The sequence below is a fragment of the Diadema antillarum genome, unplaced genomic scaffold (genome assembly GCF_040938485.1).
Source record: "Diadema antillarum isolate AM-2024a unplaced genomic scaffold, OU_Dant_1.0 seq00000718_RagTag, whole genome shotgun sequence".
NCBI classification, from domain to species: domain Eukaryota; kingdom Metazoa; phylum Echinodermata; class Echinoidea; order Diadematoida; family Diadematidae; genus Diadema; species Diadema antillarum.
The window spans coordinates 791,269-816,636 of NW_027271622.1; the positions used below are offsets into that span (position 1 = coordinate 791,269).

Here is a 25,368-nt window from a genome sequence, read left to right on the forward strand (position 1 = left end):
CACCTCATTTAAAAAAAAATGGAAAAAAAAAGAACAGACAGGATAATGAACAGATGGCATGTAAGTTATCCTATCCATGGGAAAAGAAAATTCGATATGTCTGAAAATGAAGAGAAAATTGCATTATTGCCATTAGAAACAATAAAGGGACAAGAAAAAAAATGACTGGGGGTGCTGCAGATATCAAGATGCTGCTATTAATGACATAATCGAGGGAGAAGTGGCGCGAGATGTTGCCGTGGCTAATGGGATAATGGAAACAAATTGCCCTCCAGGAGCGGTGGTGGTGATGGGGGGGGGGGGGGTTGGAGGATGGTTGGTGTCTCTTCAACAGTGGTAGATTGGTAGTAGAGATTGGTGTTAGGAGACAGGGTGGGTAATCTCTTTAGCAGCAGGAGCAGCATCAGCATCAGCCTCAGTAAAGCCCCCCCCCCCCATCCAATGGTCCAAGTGATGCGATCTTCATACGAGATGCTGGTGTCATCCGGTGTGATAGCATCTCTCCCTATCACTCTCTCTCCCTCCTCCTCCTCCTGTTTTGATGCATCTTCATAACTAGGCCCTCTGGCAAGATATTCAGTTTTGGAAAAAAAAAAGAGGGAAGAAGTTAGAGATGAAAAGGGATAAGCCTACTTGTGAGAAGTCTTTGTTTATCCCTTTGTTTTGCCAAAATCATCTGGTGTGGTGTTTGATGTTTTAACAGCTTCATTTCTGTAGTGATGTGTGTGCTATTTCCGAGTAGGGACTTTTACAAGTGGTCTTATGAGTGCCAACTGGATTAGCATTAGTACTGCATTAGCAGAGTTGCCAACTCGTATTTTATTCCAAAATCTAGTTTGTTTTTCTTCATCAAAAATAAGGATATAGGTTTTTTAGGTGACAAATTTTGTGTTTTCTGAAATTTGCTTTAACCTGCTAAATAATATATGTATGTGCCATTTTCCAAGTTAGTTTTTTTTTTAAAGTTTAAATGTGAGTTTTGCCTACAAATATGTTTTCTGTATACTCTTCAGCATTGTTTAATGTGCAGCAGCTGTATCCCTAAAATACGAAATTACTGTTACACAGCTCAGGAAGTGCATAGGGCAAGTCGTCGCCTCCAGTTGATCACCAACTTGATTTGAAACCTATCGAGTCATGCGTAATTGTTTCCTAAATCCTAATTTTGTTCTCTTTTTCTTTGCTTTCCTCTTGTTTTCTCTCTTTTTCTTTCAGTATGGTTTCAACCTGGTAATAAACCACAAAGAATGTATCAATGCAATAGCTCTGAGTCTAAACCACAAGTCACCCAGGTGAGTACAAGATGATAATCTCGCCGTGCAGGGGTTTTTGTTTTTGTATGTGAAAGGGGGTAACGCCCAAGATTTGACATTGGGAAGTGGTTACGGCACGTGAGCTCCTTGCACTCCACAAGTCCTTCTTTTGAAAGCCCTCGTAAGAATCCTGGAATATTTAGTGTAGTGTCTAAACTCTCAAATCGCAATGCCAGTATTCAATGCCGGCAAATGCTTCAGAGGTTTTGCTTGTCAAGAATATAAAGGAAAGAATGAAAGATTTTTTTTTTTAATTAATTTGCATTATGTTATGTTTATTGATGCCATTACACAGCAATTCTTGTAAATTGTCAGTCCATTAAAGCTCAGTACACTGTAGGCCTGCATGTCAACTGGACGAGTCACCAGTCTATCCACCACATATTTTTTTTCTTCTTCTTCGCGAGAGAGAGAGAGAGAGAGAGAGCGGGAATTGGCCTTTTCCTGTGTGCTGTCGATGTCCCCGCAAACACGTTCAATATAAACACCACAGGGTTAAGGGTGTTGTTTGTCTGGAATGGTCTGCACCATTAAGATGCAGGGATTGTCACATATTGCTGTTGGGGCAACAAAACCTCGCATCTCAAAAATGTCAACAGTTCGGGAGAGAGGAAAAAACATGGCAGCCAGAGCACTGAAACAAGTGGGATTGCCTTTCCTTTGACATGCCTTGGTGGCTTTATTTTGGGGGTAAGACAGCCAGGATTTGGACCGAAGGCATCACTTCATTGATAATGTAACAATTAAACCAAAATAGTGATTTTTCACTAAAATTTGCGATGCAAGGTTTTGTCATCTCATTGATGATAGTACATTGAATAGGAACAGGCCTAAAAAAGATGATGAGCAATGAAATAAATTCTGTCAAAAAGTAGTTATCTGTTATTAGATTACTTTCTGTTTACCAGATGATGCATGCTAGATCAGTCTCCTCTGCAAAAGAGAGCGCAAAGTTAGACAGACAGTACAACATACAAAGCGTGTAACATAAATATAACGTACAGATTTATGACAAAATAGAATTGATTATCATGGACGCACTGCCTGTAATAAAGATCCGGGGATCACTGAAAATTTCTGAGTGACGGGACTAAAATATGATTTGAAGTTTTGATCAGTCGATTATTGGAAGAGTATAAGGAGCAGGGCAGTCGCATCACAGATTACATACCCAACAGAGTCCAGATTTACGGCGCTTATTTTTACTTATCTATCATAGTTCTGACATGACTATTAGTTATCTTCAATGTGAATAGCCACCGAGAAATGTCACCCATTTTCCCTATAAGCTCCTGTATATCAAATAGGGAAACCCCACCAGGTGCCTACGTAAAAGGCCCTACTCCCACCCACTCTTTCCTCTTTCGTTACCTTGCGTTCGTTTGTTTGGTGAAGAAAAACTTTTTTGTGAAGCTGCAACGCATTGCTACTAGATACGATCCCTCTGTTGCTAATAATTCTCCACTTGTAAAAAAAACCCACAAAAATATGGCAAAGATAAAGCTAAACACAAAACTATCCTCAATGGAGGAAAATTTGAAGGCAAAACCCTGACTGACAACCCTGGTTAAATCACGTGGTTGTAGTGATGCTCGTGTTCATTTCTCACAATCAAATATATTTTGTATGCTGAATAGCAGCAAAAATTCACTTATTTTTTCCAAAGACACTTTCTTTGTATAAACTTATATCTGATCATGTCCTGTGAAGAGGATATAAAAGTCTCCATAATATTTTTTTGGTGAAATATTTGTACCCAGGCATGGAGAGACGCGTTACATGGAAGTATCTCCCTCTAATTGCTCCTTATTTACAGTCTTTCTCTTCATGGTACATGAATGTTGGCAGTCCTGCCTTTAATAGCATTTGCTAAAATTTGCTGCCTGGTTTTGTTCAAACTTTCACTAATCTGTGCCAATGATGACTATCAGTTCATCCCAAATGTCCTCCCTTCCAGTGAAACCGACTGTGGAAATTGTCAACTGATGGTTTTAACTGCTGAAATCTGAAAAAATGAATATGTAGAACAAAGAGACAGTAAACAGTCTTTGCACCTGTATTTCCACACCTGATGTATCCATCTTTTCCGATCCCGAATGCTCCTTCCTCGTCTTGTGTCTATTTCTCAGCAGATATAGAGTCTACATGCATTTCATTGTCTCCTATCGTTAACAGTCGCAAGATAGCAGTGTGGAGCTGACTTACCCTGAGACAGCCAGACATTCTCTACTGAACTTTCATTCAACCCCCCTGCACCCAGTCATCCATCTCCCTCCCTTTTATTTTTTCTCTTTATTTGCTCCGGCCGCAAAACTTATCTAGCATCCTGACTAATGGCGTATCGACGCTTTGCCACCAGTAGCACCCTGTAGCCAGCGACCATATTTCCCCCTCTCTTTGAGCCCCTTAGCAGCAGACGCAAGATAGACCCCAAAAAACAAAACCCAAAAATGATTAAGAAAAAAAGTAGGAGAAAAACAAAATTTGTCAAAAATTTGTGAAATCTGTTTAGTCATCCTCAGATGAGTTGGAGACAAGAGGACTGCGAATCTGGGTTGAGTGTTTCAAACAGGTGATCTGGACCGAAAACACACACAAAAAAACAAAAAAAGGGGGTGGAGTTTGGGGTGGGTGCTGGTGGGGATGGGGGTGGGGGGTTGGAAGTGCGGTTGTCCGTGCGACACCGGCTGAGTCTTAACCGTATGCCAGACACCTGCTCACGATGCTGTTCTGTTACACTTTCAATGGAACGAAAAAAAAAAATCTTGGGTTTTCGCCAGAGATAAGAATAGCAAAATCGTTCAAGGATGGCGTCTACAAAGTACAACGTCAAGGTACCTAATGCCCAGAATAACAAGCTCAATGCCGACGGTATTAACGGCGCATTTGAGAATTTATTGATGGTTTATCTTCGTGTGTGGCATTCATATTCTCATATATTCATACAGGTTGAAGCATTCAGATGTAGAATTTTTGAAAGCATCTATTCTTTGTGTGATACTTGTTTCAACAGATGTTTGAATACTTTCACTGAAGACAGAATTTTGTAGTTTTTGCAGCATGTCCTCTTTACACCCAGGGCCAAGCATTCTTGATCATAGTACCAAAGAGAATGCACATCAATGGAAAGTTTAGTTTAGACTTTGAGAAGTTGAATGTTACTGGACACAGAAAATGGACACTTTTAATACACGACTCGATTGATCTAACACGGTGATGGAGATACTGTATGGCATGCATATTAGCACTTTACTGTCACTTCCAGTCGTAGACATGTACATGTATTTTACGCTTGGTGGGTGACTGTCAAAACTGCTAGAAATCATGAATGAATTACATGCACTGAATCTTTTGATTAGCAGAAATATTGCAATTTACCACGACATGCCATTTCCTCCAATGAGAAAAAGAAATGGCTGATGTGTCACACTTTTCTAGTCTCTAACCAAGACCTTTCTCTCTTTTTTTTTTCTCTATCTCTTTGTTCTCTTCGTCCTGGTTTCTCTTCCCTTTGTCTATCTGATGGCAGAACCAAAGCCCTAGTCTTGGAATTGTTAGCAGCTGTCTGTCTCGTCAAAGGAGGGCACGAAATCATCTTGAGAGCCTTTGACAACTTCAAATTGGTGAGTGCGCTAGATCTCCAGCCGGCGATGAATCATGTGATGCGTTTACAACCCCAAGCCTATTGTTTGTTTGTTTGTTTGTTTGTTTTTTATGGGTGTGTGTGTTCACAGAAGCCGTGGTCACAATGGCAAACGATCGCCAAGTTTGAGATCGCGAAGTCTTTGCAATCTTAGGTCGTACGTCCACACTGGCAGCCAAACTTCGCGATCTTTAAGTTCTCGAAGTTTTGGTCACTAGTGATTGTGACGTAATAATACACACCTGTACATCACAATGACCATGCTCTTCACAGGCACTACCCCCAAAAACCTGTGGTGGACTGGTCACGTGTCAAACTTCGGGAAGTTTCAGTTGCTAGAATTCACACTGCCCAAAGATCGAGAAGATTCGCTGGGAGTCCAGGAAATTTCCCAAGTTTGAGTGGGAAGTTTTGTGAAAATTTTTTGCAAGAAGCTTTGCGGGAAGTTTGTGGTAACTGTGGCAAAACTGTGAGATCTTAATGATCGCGATCTTAACCTTTGCAATCTTTTGCTAGTGTTACTGCGGCTACTCAGAGGTTCTGTCTTAGGACCTGTGGAGGAGACAAATTGTTGTCCAAGGTGTCAAAATTGGAGTATATAAACACGAATAAGTAATGTCTGTTTATAAAGAAATGGCAATACACTGTCTAAACGTGTGCACAAAATTTTGCTTTCATGGCGTTTTGAAGCAAAATACTGTGGGCTTTTGAAAGAGGGGGTCACAGTAGCTTGAATACTGTGTTGAACTGTGCACTTTCTACATGTAACACATATTGATTGTTATATGCATAAATTTGAAAGGTCTGTAAAATGTGTGGTTTGGAGGTTAGGGTCTCTTATATGATACATGTATTCAGAAACTTAAAAGAGAAATGTGTAGTAAATTACAGAAATGACACAGTAGACTATAGAAGGATTCATAGTAGATTATTCCAAGCACTTAAATTAGCAGTTATTTTGGTGTCACCCTCCAGATTTTCTGTGTCTTATTTTCTGATGTAACAATCTCCTTTTATTCAAGAGTGATTCAATACATAAAGACAAAAAAACAAACAAACATACACTGCATCATGAAATTATATCTATGAGAGAGTTTTGTCTTCACACAAAGTCTGGGAAAATCCTGCTATTTTGTGTGAAATCAAAGAGCAAAAGCCGTAGCAGTGCTCAACAAAAAAAAAAAAACTGAAAGAAAAAGTGAAGCATCAAAATTTACCCTATGTGAGAAGCATCATAGCAAAATGCCCACTGTGACGTTGCTTGTTTTTGTTTGCATATGTACTTTAAAAACACGTCTATCTCTAAAATTGTGCCCATTTTCAGGGAGTGTGAACTTTTACCCCCTAGAAGGTGCTGTGAATATTCTGATGAGTAGGTTTTGTGATGGGCTGCGCTCATGAACATAATTAGCAGGAGGAGGCAGACTTCTGCAAAACACCAGCGACACAAATCTTCTCTACAAATGGCATCCTAGTAAGATGAGCCCCATCACACCTCTTGCTGCACACATGAATGTGACAACGTACCGCAGTGTTCTTACACCTGTTTCAGTGCGTCTTGAGATCCACATTTAATGAGCTATTATTAGGAGATACAAGTGTCATTAGCCACACGATTGCATCCATCGAGAGCGTTTGCATTGCAGCTATCATCAGCGTGCTCGGAGGCCAGGCTAAAATCGTCCGGGATGACTAAAAGCAAGGGGCAGAGAACGGATTTTGCGTTTCAGTCGCTGCAGATAGCGAGCGTACTTTGTATGAGTTGTTTGAATGCTGCAGCAAAGGCATGAATTTCTTCCTGTGCCTCAATGTTGCTTTTGAAATTATTCTGTTATAACTTCAACAGTCCTTGTCAGACGTATGAATAGCTCCAGATGACTGACATGCAACACCTGTATTACCTTGTGGATTGGGCCTAATGCAGCCGCTATTGAAATTATGTTCCCAAGGTTTATCTGTGCTCAAAAAAGATATAGAGGGCAGTAGTAACAGACAAAGGAAATGAAAAGACTTCTATAGGTGTATTTACATTGTAGTTTATAGCAACAATCAAGAAAGTCAAGGATTTTGTTTGAATCTGATCTAATTAAAAATGTTCCACTGATACCATGTGCCACGTTAAATTCAAGTCTGCATTAAATCATGCTACGGTATGTCATTCGGTAGTGCTTACTTCTCATTTTTATCAAGCAGTGGCAAAAAATACCCACGAGAACCTCCTGAAATAAGGAAAAGCAAACAAACAAACAACAACTCCAAACAAGCAAAGAAACCATTCCAAGTAGAATAAATCCTTCACATTTGACAGGCCACCTTAATAGCAGGTAACAAGAATAAATGGGGCACAAACAGGAACATAATTTACAATTCGTTTATAATGCAATGCCTATGAAAATTATGAAAATCATTCATTTAAGCATGACCCGAAGAGGAGTAGTGCAATTTGACCTTCATTCTTGCACTAAAGAGTATGAATGATTTGAAAGATATACTGTACATCAGAAACAGAATGGAAACATGCAGATCTTAAAGTAGAATCCAAATTGTTTGAGTGATTGATTGATTTTATTTTATTTCTGAATTTCTTTTTCATACATAAATGAAATACAAAGTCACTTGAACGAACTAATTGAGCACAGTATAATTTGAATCTTGACAGTTAAAACAGATGATTATTTCAAATATCCGACATTTTTTTCTAACACAATACAAAATGAAAACAAACGGGCATTATTTTATGCATATATTTTATGCACAAAAAAAAAGAAAAAAATATGCTCAAGCCCGCATCATCTCCTCATTTAGACATTAAACATAATGCATGCCCTTCCTGTAATGGATTTATGTGAAATTTTGCTATATTATATAATTTGTTTATTCCCCTATGTCGGCAAATGTAAAGAAGCTGTAAGTGTATTTATCTCATTTCACGCTTCACATCTTGTATTCTCTGTATTTTCTTCTCCCTTCTGTTTTTCTTTCCTTTTTACAGGAGTGTACAGAGTCATTTAGGTTCGAGAAAATGTTTGAGTACTTCACAAGATACGAGGACGCCAGTATAGACTTTATGGTGAGTGATGATACAATGTACTGTCAGTTGATAAAGGAGAAAATATTTATTTTTTTTTTTTTATTTTTTTGCTTAAGGAAGCAATTGCATGAAACCGGAGAATATTTTCTGGCTTTGAAATATGCTTACCAAGATTATGTTTCTCTGTGATGAGAAACTTCTGTCACTGCATAACCCTCATATGTACTGAATTGTAAGTACTGAAAACCTGCAAAAATTGTTGGTTTTCATCCTACAAGCTGGAAGGATTTGTTTTAAAAAATCTGGTAGCTTGGGGGGTACCATGGAGTAAAAAAATCAAAAAAAAAGACCCCAAAACAAAATAGCGAAACCCAGGACATCTTTCAGAAGAATTCAATTACAAGGAAACACTGTGAGACATATCCATGTGGAGATACAGTATGTTTTAGTTGTTTTTGGTTTTATGCATGATTGACTTAATACATTGTATTTTGTAGAAACCAATCCAAGTAGCATATGTAGCTACAATGTCCAAGGGCTTATATTTCATATCACTGTGGTCTTTTTTATCTAAAAATATATCATATGACACTTGAACCTGATGATGGAGAAATGACAGTAATGTTGTCACAGTGGATATCCAGTAAATGAATGTTTTAATGCATGAAATCCAAGACGATATGTACTTTGACAGAAATCCTTTTTCTGCCAGTGGCTGGTTCGATAGAGGCCAAAACTATTTAATTTCTTCTAATGTGACACCTACTTTAACTTAAAAAAAAACACATTGCTCACCGTGGGTGTAGATGGAAAGATTGACTGCGTCGAAACTGAAACAAATTCGTAATTGTAGTAGATATTATTCTCATTATCATTATTGTTATTAATCAGTGATTATTTCTGATTGTCTATAAAGAACTTTTCACAATGTGATAACTTCCCAGCCTTTGCAATAGATGACATGAATTACATCTAGAAGTCATCTTAATGACAAGTTCTTTTCATTTCCCCAAGTGGCAGTAGTCTTGCAGTGACTCCTGTGTCCCCCAATTTAGCTGTGTGATTTGGTCCTGACAATTTGTGTATGTATTCATGGAGCTGCTGTGTGCTGTCATACATGTGTTATCATTTTTTCCCCTGCTACCATGTCCGTCACTAGGTGTCGTGTATGCAGTTCATCAACATCGTGGTGCATTCGGTGGAGAACATGAACTTCCGGGCGCACCTGCAGTACGAATTCACCTGTCTGGGACTGGATAATTACCTAGAGGCAAGTCTCTTCCTGATTTTCATACTTTTCCTTTTTTTTTTTCTTTCTTTCGTGAGTTCTTTTCTCTTCCGCTATGTAACCCACATCACAATTTGAGATGTTTTCCTCATCCGCCCCCCCCCCCCCCCCCATTGGTATGTCTCCATCTTCAGACTGATCGTGTGAAATGAATGAACGATGCGGTAAGCACTATTTGGGCACCCGTCCCGCTTCATCATGAATATTCATCAGGCAGTAAGATACTGTACTAGTAAATGGCAGAACACTGGATACGTGCCATAGAATGTAAAAACGTATTGCCGGGAAATCTAAAAATCTCGAAAAATTGCATCAACGGGGAATGTTAAAACGTCTCGCTTGGAGATGGAAAAATTTTCAGTTTTACCGGGGAATGTAAAAACGCTGCCGGGAAATGTAAAAATCATGTATTTCCACGGTATTACGGAAACATGTACATGATGAGTATTCATGATGAAGCGGGACGGGCGCCCAAATAGTGCTTACCGAACGATGCACGCAGACACAGACAGACAGACTAGAGTAGATGATGATTGACCGTAGTTTACGAAGACACACCCACAATGCATAGATTAGTTTGCAGTTAAGGTACTGCATTCTCACTTCACACCAAGTTATAGGGCACCCTCTGCCTTGATTTTGTTTGCCGTGTGCCTCAAATCACTCTTGTGCCATGTAGGCTAATGCATAGTTCAAGTGCAGGCTTTGCCTGTTGATGTAAATTGTCTTCTTGGCCGACTTGTAGCCATGTTGAGGTTTATCATTCAGTAACAAATTGATACACTGCATTGCTTTCCCTGCGCAAGTGGGCATGTCTTTTGCCCGTTGTTTGTAAGAAAGTTGAGTGCGTGACTGGTGAAGTTGAGTCTAAGGAAATTATGAGCATTGTACAACAGTAGTAGATATCATTACTACATCTTCTTGTAAAAAATCATGAAGTTTTATCCTTGACTGATTATCAAAAAAGAAAAGAAATAGAAAAGAAAAGAAGGTTCCCACAACTTCCTTGGCTTCTCATAACCATTCCAATAAAATTCTAAATGTGATCCCCTGATTCAAAAACATTAACCAAGTATCATGTAGATTGTACTTCACTGATCTCACAAGCTGTGCAGTAGTCAGTTACAACAATTGAAAGTGAAATTTGACGCTTGTGACTCCCCCCCCCCCCCCCCCCACCTACTACAACTACTTGACCAAAAGCATTATGAATTCTAACATACAGCTAGTATTTGAAAGTTGTTTCTTTTCACTTATCTTAATGAGATGAATGTTCTGTGTGCTGTGTCTGTGTCTTTCTTTGGCTGATATTTTATCGTATTTGACTGTCCAATATGATTTCAATATCATTTTCTGTTTGGTTGACAATCATATGTTGTTATGTATTACATTCACGATAAATTATTCTGATTTCAAGAAGTGAAAGTTAAAGTAAAATGAAATGAAGTGAACTCGAACATTTTTTTTTTCCTTTGGTCAGTAACATCAGTGAGTGCGAGACATGTGGCTTTTCCTCCCCGCTTTATTCATGTGATCACTGCCTTCCTTTAAAATATGTTTTCTTTTATTTCTCACAGGCTACATAATAATTATAACATCTACCTGTGATAAATGACAAGAAGAAAACAATGACACTTTTGAATAGGAGGGGTTGATTTAGCAAGAAGTTTTTCTTGATCTTTTCTTTTCTGATTGATTTTGTTTTTGAGAAGTAGTTGCTTGTAGCTGCTATATTATATTCCTCACTGATTATGTCATAAATATGATATCTATCCACAATAAAAAAGGAGCTAAATTGACACTTTTGAATAGGAGGGGTTGATTTAGCAAGAAATTTTTATTGATTTTCTTCTTTTCTTTTTTAAAGGACTGATTTTGTTTTGAGAAGTAGTTGCTCGTAGCTCGTATTTGACTTGGCTGTGAAACATGCATTTGGTACCGTGTTCTAACTTCCGGCCTGTTTGTCGTTCTCTCCCGTCTTATTTTTATCCCCCACTCATGCAACTTGCCGCCTGCTTTCTATATTATGTAACTGCGATGGATTCTGCTTTTGCTTTCCTCCCCGCAAAATACTCCTTGCCGTGATGTTGTGCTTTCTGCTTTTGTTTATTCTTTTTGATTTGCTGCACTTGAATTCGTCTGCTTTACGTTTTTTGCCGTTCTGTATTCCTCCGCTGCATGTTTGCTCCAACTATGGCACGCTACTGCAAAATACTGCTTGTGTTTTTGCTCTTTATTTTTCTCTCTTTCTCAACCCATTCCTCATCTTTCACCTTCTTTTTCTTCTTTGCTCACCTCATGAATTTGCAATGATGTAATTTCTCAAATTTGAATCTTGTATTTACACGTTTCCTTCTCTTTCCTCCCACTTTTTTTCTATCTTTTTTTTTTTTAACACCACCCTCTGTCTTGAATGTGCTCACTTGTCTGTGTCTGTAAACAAAACCATGGTATCTTTTTTTTTTCTCTCATTCTGTAATGTGTCTCCTTCATCGTATATGTGTCTGTCTACGGTTTCTGTCCTTTTTGTAATACATTGTGTGATGTAATCGCTGTGCCTATACTATCCTAATAATTGCCCTTCATAACATTCCTTTGTCTTCATTGACTGTGTGTAACCTTGCCTCTCAAAACCATCCACATTCTCCGTGAATTGTTGTCATTCATTTTCTTCTCCAAATTTAACCTCTTCTGTATCGCATTAACATCATATCTTTCTCTCTGCCCTTTTCTGCCTTTAATTACTTCTGTATCATACCACCTGTTTTGTTTTGTTTTGTTTTTTTTCATTTGATATGTGTTTGTTTTCATTGTTGCTTTTTGTTTTCATTGTGGCACGTTGCATTTGTGTGTATACTCATTACTCTTCGTGGAACACCTACCTCTGTATTCCTGCTCCCCGGTCCACTTTATTCTGTTTGTTCATTTACCCTTCATGCCCTCTTGCCCTTATCTTGCTACTTTTGTCCCTCTATCTTACCATACATCCATCCCTTCATTTTTCTACTGCTCCATTACTCTAACACATATCTCTCCATTCCTCCATTTATTCATCCACCCATCACTACATCTGTCCTTTTGTCACTTCATGCATACTTCCTTCCCACCATCCCACTATCCCTCTGTCTTATCATATATCCATCCCTTCATTCTTCTACTCCTCCATCTCTCAATCCCTCTATCCCTTCATTCTTCCTTTATTCATCCACCTGTTTCTAAATCTATCCATCTGCCACTTCATGCGTATTTCCATCCCACATCCTACCATCCCTTTGTCTATTCATATATCTATCCCTTCCTTCCTCCACTCCTCCATCTCTCTATCATTCTATCCCTCCATTCCTCCATTCCTCCATTCATTCATCCACCTGTCACCAAACCTGTCCATCTGTGAATTCTCTCGTAATCCCACCACATCAATCCTACCCTCCCTCTGTCTTGCCATACCTCCATCCTTCCATCCCTCCATCTCTCAATCCCTCTATCCCTCCATTCGTCCTTTATTCATCCACCTGTTACTAAATCTATCCATCTGCCACTTCATGAATACCCCCATCCCACCAACTTTCTATCCTGTCATCCCTCCATCCCTCCATCCTTCCATTTCTGTATCCCTCCATCCATCTATCCTTCCATCCCTCTTTCTGCTCGTCTGCCATCCTGCCGTGCCCACTCTTGCTTTGGCCCAGCGCAGCAGAAGCTCAAGTCGACGGAGAGTGACCGGCTCCAGGTCCAGATCCAGGCCTACCTGGACAACGTCTTCGACGTCGGCCAGCTCATGGAGGACTCGGACACCAAGACGGCGGCACTAGAAAGGGTGGCCAACTTGGAGGAGGCATTGTACCAGGTGAGGAGAGGGGGTTAATGCCTGCATCTTTGCTTGTTTGCTTGCTTGTTGTGATTATCATCGCTGGGTTTGTGTTGTTTGTTTGTCTGTTTTTTTATCCATCTCTGGAGGTGGACAATGAGGGTTTCTTGTATCCTGATCTGGAACTGCTACATCAAGAAATGTAATGAATTGAATCCTTTAAATGTTGGAAGGCTGGTCCGTTTTACTTTGTATAATGTATAATGTATAGAACATCCTTTTGGTAGAGCCCACTGCAAGATGGACAAAGTAATTATAGGTGATTATATTTTGAAACTGAACATTTGTATATGGCATTACTCGAATCTTTGGTAAAGGACTGCACTAGTCTGATCTACTCCTATTACCTGCAATCCTGGAATTGGAGCATGCTATCAGTCACAAATTTTGCGTTCATTCCTCCTGTGCAAGACACACCCAAATTTCGCTGTATGTATGTATGAATGTATGTATGTGCACATCTTATAGAAATTTGAAAGTTTGCATTCAACAGTTGGAAGACGAAGCAGAAGAGTAGGGAAGGGGAAAATGATTTTGAATTGCAATGTGATATCAAGGTATGAGTGGGACTGTTGTGTCAGATGATGCTGCAAATTCACATTTTGTTACATCAACTCAACCAACACACCACAAGAGTTCAATGTCCGGTCCCGGTGTTTGCCCCTTACCCCTGCAGGCGACGGACAGACTCAGGGTGATGGAAGACGTCTCCCTGGCCAAGATAGCCGAACTCCAACTCCAGGTCGCGGACGTCAATCGAACGCTGGAGACCGTCCAGGTATGAAATATCAGCTTTTTTCGCCGGCGCTGATTTCCTCATCAAAGTCAGTTTGGTTGTCGTTAACATCCTAGTCAGTTCTGTGTATTGAAAAGTATTGCTTGTTGTAGCAGTTCAACTCATGAACTTTCTCAAAGTCTGCAATCTCCCGATGCATGGGTATTACAATGGCTGTGCCAATAGCTGTGATTGACTTGAACATTATATTGTTTGCTTGAGGTTATGTTTAGAAGACATGGCTCCAAAGTCAGTCCCCTGGTCCCCTTTTCTGGTTCTTGCACAATGATAATTGTTCCATCATATTATTATTATTTTCTTTTTGTTGCTGTTGTTGATATTATTATTATTATTATTATTATTATTATTATTATTAGTGTCATCCTCATCATTATTGTTATTTTGGTATGTGTACATCAGACATCTGTCTTCTGTGTATGCAATATGTTCTGGCTGGGCTCGATGGCTTGAACACCATCTTAAATTAGCGGCTGACATTTCTTTTCCTCCAGAATGAAAAGTTGGAGGCAGAGAAGACGATAGAGGAACTCAAGAAGCTACCACGGGGCACGGGGAACGGCTCCGGGGTCGGCAACGGAATGGGCGACGGCTCCGGAGACGGGTCAGGCGGTCTGGGACCGGGTCTAGGACCAGGGATGGGAGCGGGACTTGGAGCGGGACTCGGACCGGGACTTGGACCGGGACTTGGACCGGGTCTCGGACCCGGGCTTGGGCCTGGAGATGGATCTGGCACGGGATCTGGCAGTTCAGTACATGCAACGATAGGACCGGATGATGACTTTCCTCCTCCGCCTCCTCCACCTCCACCACCTGTTGCGGGAAGTGACAATGAAAATGGTAAGGATGCGTTGCTATTGGAAACAGCATCTCAAATGGCATTTTTATTTATCTCCTCTGCAAATCATATGAATTTAAATGCTCTTCCTAAAATGAAGGAAATCTAATAGAAATCTAGGAAAGTTAAATCACTGTGACGAATGAAGAATTCCCATTTCAATTTTCCTCTTTATTATCACTTTGTCATTAACCCATTGAGGATGAACTGATTTTGATACAACACTCATTTCCCATAGGCACTTGCCCGAGTACACTCGTGACTCGTCCTCGACAGGTTAATATTCATATGCAAGGTAATGTTGTTATTATCATTACAATCATTTATCCCACAATCAATGTGAATTTTGTTAAAGTTTATGCACTTCTGATGTGTCTTTGATTGCATTTCATTGTTTCATTGTTTGTTTTCATATCTTTCAACAGCTGCACCTCCCCCTCCCCCACCTCCCCCGCCCCCAGGATCAGCCGTGCCCCCACCCCCTCCTCCTCCCCCACCCTCGGGCGTTCCAGGCGTTCCAGCACCACCTCCTCCGCCATTTGGAGCTCCGATACCGCCCCCTCCCCCCGGGATGATTGGCGGCGCTCCTCAAGGGTGTAAGTATCTATGGATGTCGACAGCAATCGTAATACAGCTGTCACAATCAATGATTTAGAAGCACTACCTTTATGCCTATTGAGCAAAGGAACAAGCAGGACATATATTTATGTCAGTACAGTTGAACCTCTATTATCCGGCCTCCCTTTATCCGGATCTCTCTATTATCCGGACGCAATCTCGCCGTGATTTTTTTATCTTTTTTTAAGAATTATGGGAGGAAAGGGGGATTCCTACTCCTTGAGAACTCCTACACAAACACACATGAATTACATATACTCGATACATTTCTTAATAATCATTTAGGTAAATCATCCCAAGAATGTATAAAAGAAAATGATTTCATTCTTACAAACACGAACCTCTATTTTGGGGTCTGTTACTGAGTGTAACAAGAATAGTGAGAATGGCACGCTTTAATGATTCATTGCATGAGCTAATGTGTTTCTTTTGATGCATGCTGGAAGTTGTTCTGAGGAGAACATGGTTGGCATGAGACTGAGAAAATGATTTTCTCTTCGTTGATCACAGCTGTGACGATCAAGAGGACCATCCGAACAAAGTACCGCTTGCCCGCCCTCAACTGGGTCGCCTTCAAACCCAACCAGATCGGAGGCACCGTCTTCAGTGAGCTGGACGACGACCGGGTGATGGGAGTGAGTAGCAGCTTTCTGTCACTCGCTTGTAGTATCTGCTGATAAAAGTCTCAGAAACCAATCTGTTTTTACGACAATGCATTGATTGGCCCTGCCGCAAGTCCACAATAATCTACATGTGTGTTTCGTAATGCATTGTCAAACTGTTATGAACTTTTATATCATAATGCGGAAATGAAATAGATGTTTGGCAGTGATATGTCGTAGGTAAAAGTTAACATATATCAATTCAATCTACTAGCATTCAATTAGTTAATGTGAGTAAACCATACTGCAATCAAAAATTAATTACACTACCTATGGTGTCAACCATTGTCACTTATGTTCTCACATTTGTTCCTTTCATCCTCCTCTGCCCCTTCCTCCTCTTCTTTCTCCTTTTCCTCCACCCCTTCTTCCTCTTCCTCTTCCTCTTTTTCCACCTCCTTTCCCCCCTCCTCCTCCTCTTTCTCCTCCTGCTGCACTTCCTCCTCCTCCTCCTCCTCCTCTTCCTCCTCTTCCTTCTCCTCCTCCTCCTCCTCCTCTTCCTCCTCTTCCTTCTCCTCCTCCTCCTCCTCCTCCTCCTCCTCCTCCTCCTCCTTCTCCTCCTTCTCCTTCTTCTCCTTCTCCTCCTTCTCCTCCTCCTCCTCCTCCTCCTCCTCCTCCTCCTCTTCCTCCTCCTCTTCCTTCTCCTCCTCCTCCTCCTCCTCTTCCTCCTCCTCTTCCTCCTCCTCTTCCTCCTCCTCCTCTCCCACTTCCTCATCTTCCTCCTTCCATCCACCAGGAAATCGACTTTGACAACTTCGAGGAGATGTTCAAGTCGCAGACGACGGTGGGCGGCCTGACGGTGACCGACGGCAAGACCAAGGCCTCCGTCAGGAAAGAGACCGGAAGATTGAGCTCACCACGGAGCAAATCGTCGATGCCATCCGAAAGTAGGTGGCGCCTACTCCTTTACCTAATTGACTTCATGTTTGAAATTGATACACTTTAAAAGATAAGATATAGAGAGTGAAGAGTGAATATGCATACTGTTCACTAGCCTTGAAGGGGACAACAGAATATACCATTCGAACAAGGGCAATATAATTCTGTTGTCCCTTGCAAATAGCCAGTCAATGTCATCCCTATTATTCATACACTGAATCCACTGATTGATGTACTGTATACAATTGTACGCTATAATTTTCGTGGACATAAATTTTCGCGAATTGCCGCTGTCACACATTTTCGCGAGTGGTTAAATTCACGATTGGGGGACCAGAGAAAGTATGAAGTGGCAAAGAAAGTGTGAATTTCAACTTACTAGCAAATAAGAATGATACTATAGTTATACACTGCATGAAAAAAACTTACCAAACTCTGCAAACTAGTAAGTTAGAATTCAACATTTTTGAATTGGTTAAGTCCATCGCTCTAGATTTCTGACGAGTGGTCCCCTTGTGAAAATGGATTGGCTCTCTACAGTATTCGTAAGTAGACGTGGACATGCTATTATGTACGTAAACAAGCTTAGCCAGTATGGTCTGTTCGGTAAGCCGTGACATGGTGATACTAGTACTGAAATGTTCGTATCATCAAGGCAAGGGATTCATTTTGGAAGGTGATATTTTCGCGTGTTGTTAATTTCGCGAATAGCTCCCGACTCGCGAAATTCGCGAAAATAAAACCCCCGCGAAATATATAGCGTATACAGTAAACATTGAATTGCTCTTCCGGAAATACAATGTTAGAGTGTATTCTGCTGATTGTCATGCTTGATCGAAGATAAAATCAATTTGTGTGTGTTTGTCGGAGAGGTTTATCAATTTGTTTATTTTTCTCCTTTGTTTTTGTGTGTGCGTTTGGCTGAAATCATCCAGGACCAACCTTAAAGTTCTTCCAATCGACGCTGTCGAGCAGCTGCACAGATGCATTCCCAAGGACGGCGAGAAGAAAGCCTTCAAGCAGTACGAAAAGGACAAGAAGCCGATCAACGTACTAACGGACGAGGACCAACTCATGATCCAGGTATGACGGAGGGGGAACCCTTCAACTGATAGCGCTGATGATGATGTGTTCTTGTGATGTTTTTGTCCTTGATGTTCTCTCAGCACTAGAGTGATGACTTCAGAAGCTGTTAATTAGCATAATTATACATAAAGTAAATCCCCTCACAAATATCTCTTTTACTCCTTCTCAAGTGTATAGAACGTTGAAGTACGGCAGTACATATCGATAGGATTGAATGTTTCTTTATTGCAGAGGGTTTTTTTCAAGGCATTTGTATGGATTGGCAAAGACACATCATGGGAAATGTTGAATTCATGATTTTCTCATTATATTATGTCATCATGGACATTGCTCTATAACTCTGCTTCAAGTGCATTCATATTTTCAGTCCCCTGTACAAATCCTACCTTCTGACAAGGAGATTGACTGAAAGAAGTCCATTGCTGCTCGACAGTCTTCTCTGAATTCAGCCACTCTTGCAAGAGCCTCTTATGGGAGCATTTTCTGAATTATTAAAGGGGATTTGCAATTTAATTCTGAGTCGGGCCAATCTTCTCAATACATACACGTGCAATTTAGCTCCCCATGATACAATCCCTCTTGATACTCATCGTCTATTTTTTTTCTTTTGTCCACCAATTCCACCCAGCTGTGTAAGATGGACAGACTGGCGCAGCGCCTGGGCTGCATGATCTTCATGGGCAACTTCACCGACACTCTCTCCTCCTTCACTCCAGTAAGTCTTCATCAAGGATAATTGCTGAGAATGGCATCATTGATAGCAATTATTACAGTGTATGACGTTCATAATGATGATAATGTAATGGTAATGATGACAATGATGATAATAGCTATAAAACATTCATTGTTTTTATGACACTTTGTCTATTTTGCTGAAGATCCATGGATCAGACCCACCTTTACAATTGAAGATGGCAGACCCAAAGTGAAATGATGATAGTGCTTGTCCTAATAATGACAGTAATGGTAATAGTGACAGTAATAGTGATAGCAATAGTATAATAATAGTGATAGTGATAGTGATGGTAATAGTGATGGTAATAGTGATAGTAATAGTGATAGTAATAGTAATAGCAATAGTGATAGTAAGAGTAATAGTGATAGTAATAGTGAAAGTACTAGTGATAATAACAGTGATGGTAATAGTAATAGTAATAGTAATAGTGATGGTAATAGCGATAGTAAGATTGATAGTAAGATTGAGGGGGTGCCAGCCCTTGCCCCCTCCACCCCCCCCCCCCCAAAAAAAAGGAAAAAGTCAGTAGAAGTATGGCACTTATTGTAAAAGTGGATATTTTCGCGCGACTAATTCGCTTAGCGGGATAAGAAGAGTTTCGCGTGTTTTTAATTCCATGGAATCAAGACATCAACTACTTGAACATATAATGGCAAGCAAAAATATTTGCATGCTTTTATTTTTGCGCTAGTTTTGGGTTGCGCGAAATGCGCAAAAATTTCAACACCGCGAAAAATTTCCACTTTTACAGTATGAAATCAATTATCATATTTTTGTCTGTGATGCTGAAGAAGAGGGAAAATACACCATTGTATATTGATCACTGGATGGTTCATCTCTTTGTTCTCCTTACAGCAATTAAATGCCATCACATCTGCATCATTGTCAATAAAGAACTCATCGAAGATCAAGAAATTATTAGAGGTAAGAAATTATCACACAAGTTGTTTTGTGTGTGTGTGTGTGTGTGTGTGTGTGTGTGTGTGTGTTTTCTTCTTTTTTTTGAGAGAGAGAGAGAAAATTCTGTTTGTCAGATGACTGCATTGACTGCATCATTTGTGACATCATGGTGTTTGCAGGCCAAACTATCATGGTGTTTGCAGGCCAAACTTCTTTACAAAATACACAAATGTATATTCTTCATTTTTATTGATTGATTTATTTTTTACCATGTATACACATCAATAATCCCTTGGTGTTTTTGGTCAAATATTTGTACGTCGCTGGTTTGCATCAATGCGTGTTGATAATTAAATGTTTGTTATATAAATGATGTGTTTTGTAACTGGCTTTGATTCTCTTTGTCTATAAAAAAAAATGATACGAAACATGAACTCTCCTCAGTCCTCCATTGTTTGACCTGTCATACATGATCAAAGACAGAACAGAGGTTTTGTGTGCATGGTTTGCATGTGTAATAGCCTTGAACCAGTCACAATTTAATGTGCTCCTGTAAGAGGTGTCGAGTTTCACTTCCGTACTCTTTTTCTTTCGTCCTTTTGTCCCTCGAAGGTCATCCTTGCCTTTGGTAACTACCTCAACAGCTCCAAACGAGGTGCAGCCTACGGCTTCAAGCTCCAGACTCTGGACACTGTAAGTACAGGAACTTGATCGTGATCAACTCTGATCTAGAAAAGCACTCAGAATGCAGACATCTGAGAAGCATGCATGCTGAACAGTAGTGATCCGGAAATCAATGCCAAATTCTTGTCATCTCTCCCTTGTGTCATTATCAACTTGTTTTCTGGAAATGTCATCTAAATTTGTTCATAAAAGTTTTCGAGTAATTTTGCAAACAAACAGACAGACAAATTAATGACGGCAAAATCATAACCTCCTTGGCTGAGGTACATTGTAATCAACCCATGTGAACAAACAATCAGGTAAACCAAAAAGAACAAAATGACACAAACCTACAAACCACACAAAATGACACAAGTTGATGTAAAACAGAAAGAGAACGGAAAGTTGTTATGAGACTAAACCCTCGACAAAGTCGATTGTCTCTATGAGTTAATTGCAAGTGTAATAATATCAACTTGATGTTCTACCATTATAGCACACACACATTTTATGTTACCATTCTCATTACTTGCCAAATGATAATACAGATTACACTCAAAATAATTGTTACTGCCACTTCTCCAAGGCTAGCTGTCATGGTGATACAGATTACACTCAAAATAATTGTTACTGCCACTTTTCCAAGGCTAGCTGTCATGGTGATACAGATTACACTCAAAATAATTGTTACTGCCACTTTTCCAAGGCTAGCTGTCATGGTGATACAGATTACACTCAAAATAATTGTTACTGCCACTTCTCCAAGGCTAGCTGTCATGGTGATACAGATTACACTCAAAATAATTGTTACTGCCACTTCTCCAAGGCTAGCTGTCATGGTGATACAGATTACACTCAAAATAATTGTTACTGCCACTTCTCCAAGGCTAGCTGTCATGGTGATACAGATTACACTCAAAATAATTGTTACTGCCACTTCTCCAAGGCTAGCTGTCATGGTGATACAGATTACACTCAAAATAATTGTTACTGCCACTTCTCCAAGGCTAGCTGTCATGGTAACGGTCTTCTGAATGTCTTTGTGTCATTTCCCCTTCAGCTGCTGGACACCAAGTCGGCGGATCGCAAGATCACCCTGCTCCACTACATCGCGGACACCATCCGCAACAAGTTCCCCGATGTTGCGCAGTTCCATGACGATCTCCAGTACATTGAGAAAGCGTCAGCAGGTATGTACATTGTACTTTGTCATACATCCTTAGTCACCCTGAGAATTGTTGAAGACCAGGTAGTGTGGACAAACATTGGTGGTGTGATTGAATTGATCTTCACTCGCTGCCCTATTGGGCACATTCGAATAACTGTCAGCAAATATGGCTGTACATCGAAGCGTACAGTCATCGGTGACAGTCGACTCCAGTTGAGATTCTTGGGCTGTGTGTGTACTTATATAGAGATCAGTTATAAAACTGTACACAATTCGTTACGGGATTCTCGAATATATCCGAGCCGGGACAGCCTTCCCACCCCATGGTATCCCATTGCTGCTGGGTTTATAGCCCTTACTGTGCTCAATTTGTAGATTCGTCCATCGCTTTGGGTGATTTCTTCACCAATTGATGCGGATGTCTTGAAACAAACCATCCATAGATAGAGAATATATCACCCCTTCCCCTATCCCTTTAGCCCTAATAAAGGGCCAGGGGGCGGAATCCGCCCCCCCCCCCGATGTTTCGCGCTATAATTCTGTAATGCGAGAAGGCCTCGTCGCGAGGCTTCTTGACTTTCTTCGTTCAAGTCTGGCGCAACTTTTGAGACCAAATTTGCAATGTCCGTGCATACTTTTGCGAAGCCACGCCCATTTTTGTAACGGAATGTCGCCCCAAAACAGGCACAATTTTGTGATTTTGTGTACATTTCCTATGGAAAAAAGTGCTCTGTCATGAAAGTCATAAAAACCTGATTATTTTTACAATTAATCACTTTCATTGATTAATTTTGTGCTAATTATGGTAGAAAAGTGGTCAGTGACAATTTCCAATGAAAAAACAAAGAAAAAACAAAAGTTGAAAAACAGAGAAATACATAAGAAATTCTGAAAACAATAAAATACATAAGAATTGAAATGAGTTTTGGAAGTTTTTGTGATGTACCATTGTTGAATATGCTAAAACAGATTTACAGATCAAAAGTTAGACTCTCAATGCTTTTAATTAGGCTAAAATATCATCTTGAGCTTAATTTGCATAATTAATTAATTAAAATTAGAAATTGATTGTTTCAAAAAATCTTATGACACAATCTTGTAGATTATGACGCGGGTCTCACGCATGCAAAATTTAATCGCGATTGCACCACCGATGGCGGAATCCATCCCCCCCCCCCCCCCCCGGTCTGAGCATAGCCAAAAAAGCCTGGCCCCTTTAGGGTTAACCTGTTGAAGATTTGCCCCGAGTGTACTCGGGCAGGTGTCTATGGGAATGCATATTGTAGCAACACTAGCTCATCCTCAACAAGTTAATGTCATGATGGTCTTTCTTGTGGACTTAAACTTTGTTAACATTTGAGTGAGCGTGTTTTGGGGGTATGAATGGAAAACAATATCTGTGGAAGACACGGAAAGTTGACATCACATTGTTGCTTTGTTGATATAGCTGTTGTCTTGAGTGATATGACAGCAAGTGTTGCATGGCAATTTAGCCTACTACAGTTGGAAATATTAGATAGGGACATACAGAGCTGCATGCAGTCTTCTGCCACCTCTATACCTCCATCCGTCTATTCCCTATATACATCTATCTACATTGTATCTACCTATCTACCTGTCTATCTACACGTACCTACATACACGTACTATACCTACCTACATATCTTTGTATATATCCATCTACCTATCTGTCTGTCTATCTATCTATCTATCTATCGATCTATCTATCTATCTATCTATCTATCTATGTATCTATGTATCTATGTATCTATCTATCTATCTATCTATCTATCTATCTATCTATCTATCTATCTATCTATCTATATATCTATCTATCTATCTATCTGTCCGTCTATCTGTTGGTCTGTATTGAGTTATCAATTGAATGATTGTTCCTCAGTCTCACTGGAGAATCTGATAGCTGACATTGGGGCCCTGACTCACGGCATCCAGCTTTGTAAGCGAGAGTACGCCCAGCAGAGCGACAACAACTTCCTCCGCGACTTTCTCCTCAACAACGAGGAGAAGGTCAAGAAGCTAGAGAATGATCTCAAGCATGCAAAGGTGAGAAATCTCAATCATGTCCTTCCTCCCCCCAAATCCTCCTCCTTGATAAGAAATATGAAAATATGAAATATGTTTGTATTCACTTTATGATTGTGTTTGATAAGCCAACCAAACTGTCAAACTCTGAAAACAGGAATTGAGAGACAAAACATTAGTAATCTGTTAAAAAAAAAGAGAATGGCTCTGGTATGAATTTTAAGCCACCTTTTGCAGTTAAAGGACAAGTTCACCTTCATAGACATGTGGGTTGAGTGAATGCAGCAATATTAGTAGAACACATCAGTGAGAGTTTGAGCAAAATCGGACAATCCGTTCGAAAGTTATGAATTGTTGAAGTTTTTGCTCAGTCACGGCTGAATGAAAAGACTACTATAGCTTGTGATGTCACATGAGTACAACGATATAAAGAAAGAATAAAGAAAATTCAACATATTCCCCTTTTTCTCGCATAACAAAGGAATACTCGACTTCTCTCTTTCAGAAGGCAGGGGGAATAATAATACCCTTAACATACGTCAGTAGCAGGTCGAAGAAATGTGCACTTTATTCAAAAAGTCAAGTTTTGTGAAATTCTCTTTTTATTTTCCTTATATAGTTGTACGCATGTGACATCATACACTGTAGTAGTCTTCTCTTCCAGAAGTGACTGCGCAGATACTTAAAATATTCGTAACTTTTGAACGGATTGTCCAATTTTCCTCAAACTTTCACTGGATGTGTTCTACTAATATTGCTCCATTCTCTCAATCCTTATGTATATGAAGGTGGACTTGTCCTTTAAATAAATAATACTGTCCATTTCTGAGAAATTCTAAATGCAGTAGCTTCATATCTCCCTAGATATCTCCCTGAATGTTCAAATCAATAAAAACAGGCCAGTTTAGGCAGCACATTGTGGAGAAAATCCATTGTCAAAGATAAGGTGTGAATACCAGTCAATCTTGTGTTTTGAATGTGTGCTTGTGTGCACAGTTACAAGAGCTGTCAGGTAATCTATGATTAAAAATTCTTCACCTTGATGTTCTTCTGTTAGATTTATGCTCCTGTTCAGGAAGCAAATTCTCCACCAGACAGCATCATTGTAGACAAGAGATCTAGTGAGAATGGAGATATAGATTTGCTCAGTTCCATAGGTTTACTTTGTTTGTAGATTATACATGCACTATAAAATATATAGATCAAGTAAAGCGCTTATTCATTGATCAAGTACATACACTGTATATTATGTAATGTTCTGCTAGGATCTCTGTTAAATGTTTTTGATAGAAATCAGACTTTTGTCAAACGTATGAAAAAGACTGGGATGGCATATCCTTGCATACTCTATCTGCATTGTATGTTTTGCCTTGCCTTTCTCCCTCACTCTCTTTCTCGTTCATCAGGATGCGTTCAGCGAAGTGGTGGGATACTTCGGTGAGAACCCCAAGACCTTGCCCCCCAGTGCCTTCTTTGCCCTCTTCCTCCGATTCTCCATCGCTTTCAAGGTGAGTCTCGCTCCCCTGATCATGGGAAAAGAACCCAACCTCCCCGCTCTTCCCCCTTTCTTCCCTCCTTCTTCCCCCACCCCCCCCCCCCCCCAATCTTCATCAGATTGACTGTTTCTGTGTTACAAACAAAATACATGTATGGGTATATTAGAGATGATATGTCTCTACGACAAGCAAGTTCCCACCAGGGAGTGGTCATTTCAAATGAACTTTAAGAAACAAAACTACATGTAACATGATAGCAGAATGATTTCAGATTATGAGACTGACTAGAAAATTGTTGTTCGAAAAACAACAACAACAACAACAACAACAACAATTGATCAGA

General features: G+C 40.0%; 1 protein-coding gene across 1 annotated transcript in view; it reads left to right on the plus strand.

Annotated features, from left to right (window-relative positions):
• Positions 1 to 25,368, plus strand: part of LOC139737986 (formin-like protein 3) — a 125,735-nt gene that overhangs the window by 85,877 nt on the left and 14,490 nt on the right. Inside the window, exons 8-24 of the mRNA XM_071648652.1 lie at positions 1,216 to 1,292; positions 4,843 to 4,936; positions 7,949 to 8,026; positions 9,147 to 9,257; positions 12,973 to 13,122; positions 13,820 to 13,921; positions 14,431 to 14,776; positions 15,236 to 15,370; positions 15,903 to 16,027; positions 16,791 to 16,978; positions 17,869 to 18,016; positions 18,648 to 18,734; positions 19,611 to 19,679; positions 20,268 to 20,348; positions 21,379 to 21,508; positions 23,387 to 23,550; positions 24,936 to 25,037. Of these exons, the coding sequence (XP_071504753.1) occupies positions 1,216 to 1,292; positions 4,843 to 4,936; positions 7,949 to 8,026; positions 9,147 to 9,257; positions 12,973 to 13,122; positions 13,820 to 13,921; positions 14,431 to 14,776; positions 15,236 to 15,370; positions 15,903 to 16,027; positions 16,791 to 16,978; positions 17,869 to 18,016; positions 18,648 to 18,734; positions 19,611 to 19,679; positions 20,268 to 20,348; positions 21,379 to 21,508; positions 23,387 to 23,550; positions 24,936 to 25,037 (2,187 nt within the window). The remainder of the gene's footprint in view (positions 1 to 1,215; positions 1,293 to 4,842; positions 4,937 to 7,948; positions 8,027 to 9,146; positions 9,258 to 12,972; positions 13,123 to 13,819; positions 13,922 to 14,430; positions 14,777 to 15,235; positions 15,371 to 15,902; positions 16,028 to 16,790; positions 16,979 to 17,868; positions 18,017 to 18,647; positions 18,735 to 19,610; positions 19,680 to 20,267; positions 20,349 to 21,378; positions 21,509 to 23,386; positions 23,551 to 24,935; positions 25,038 to 25,368) is intronic.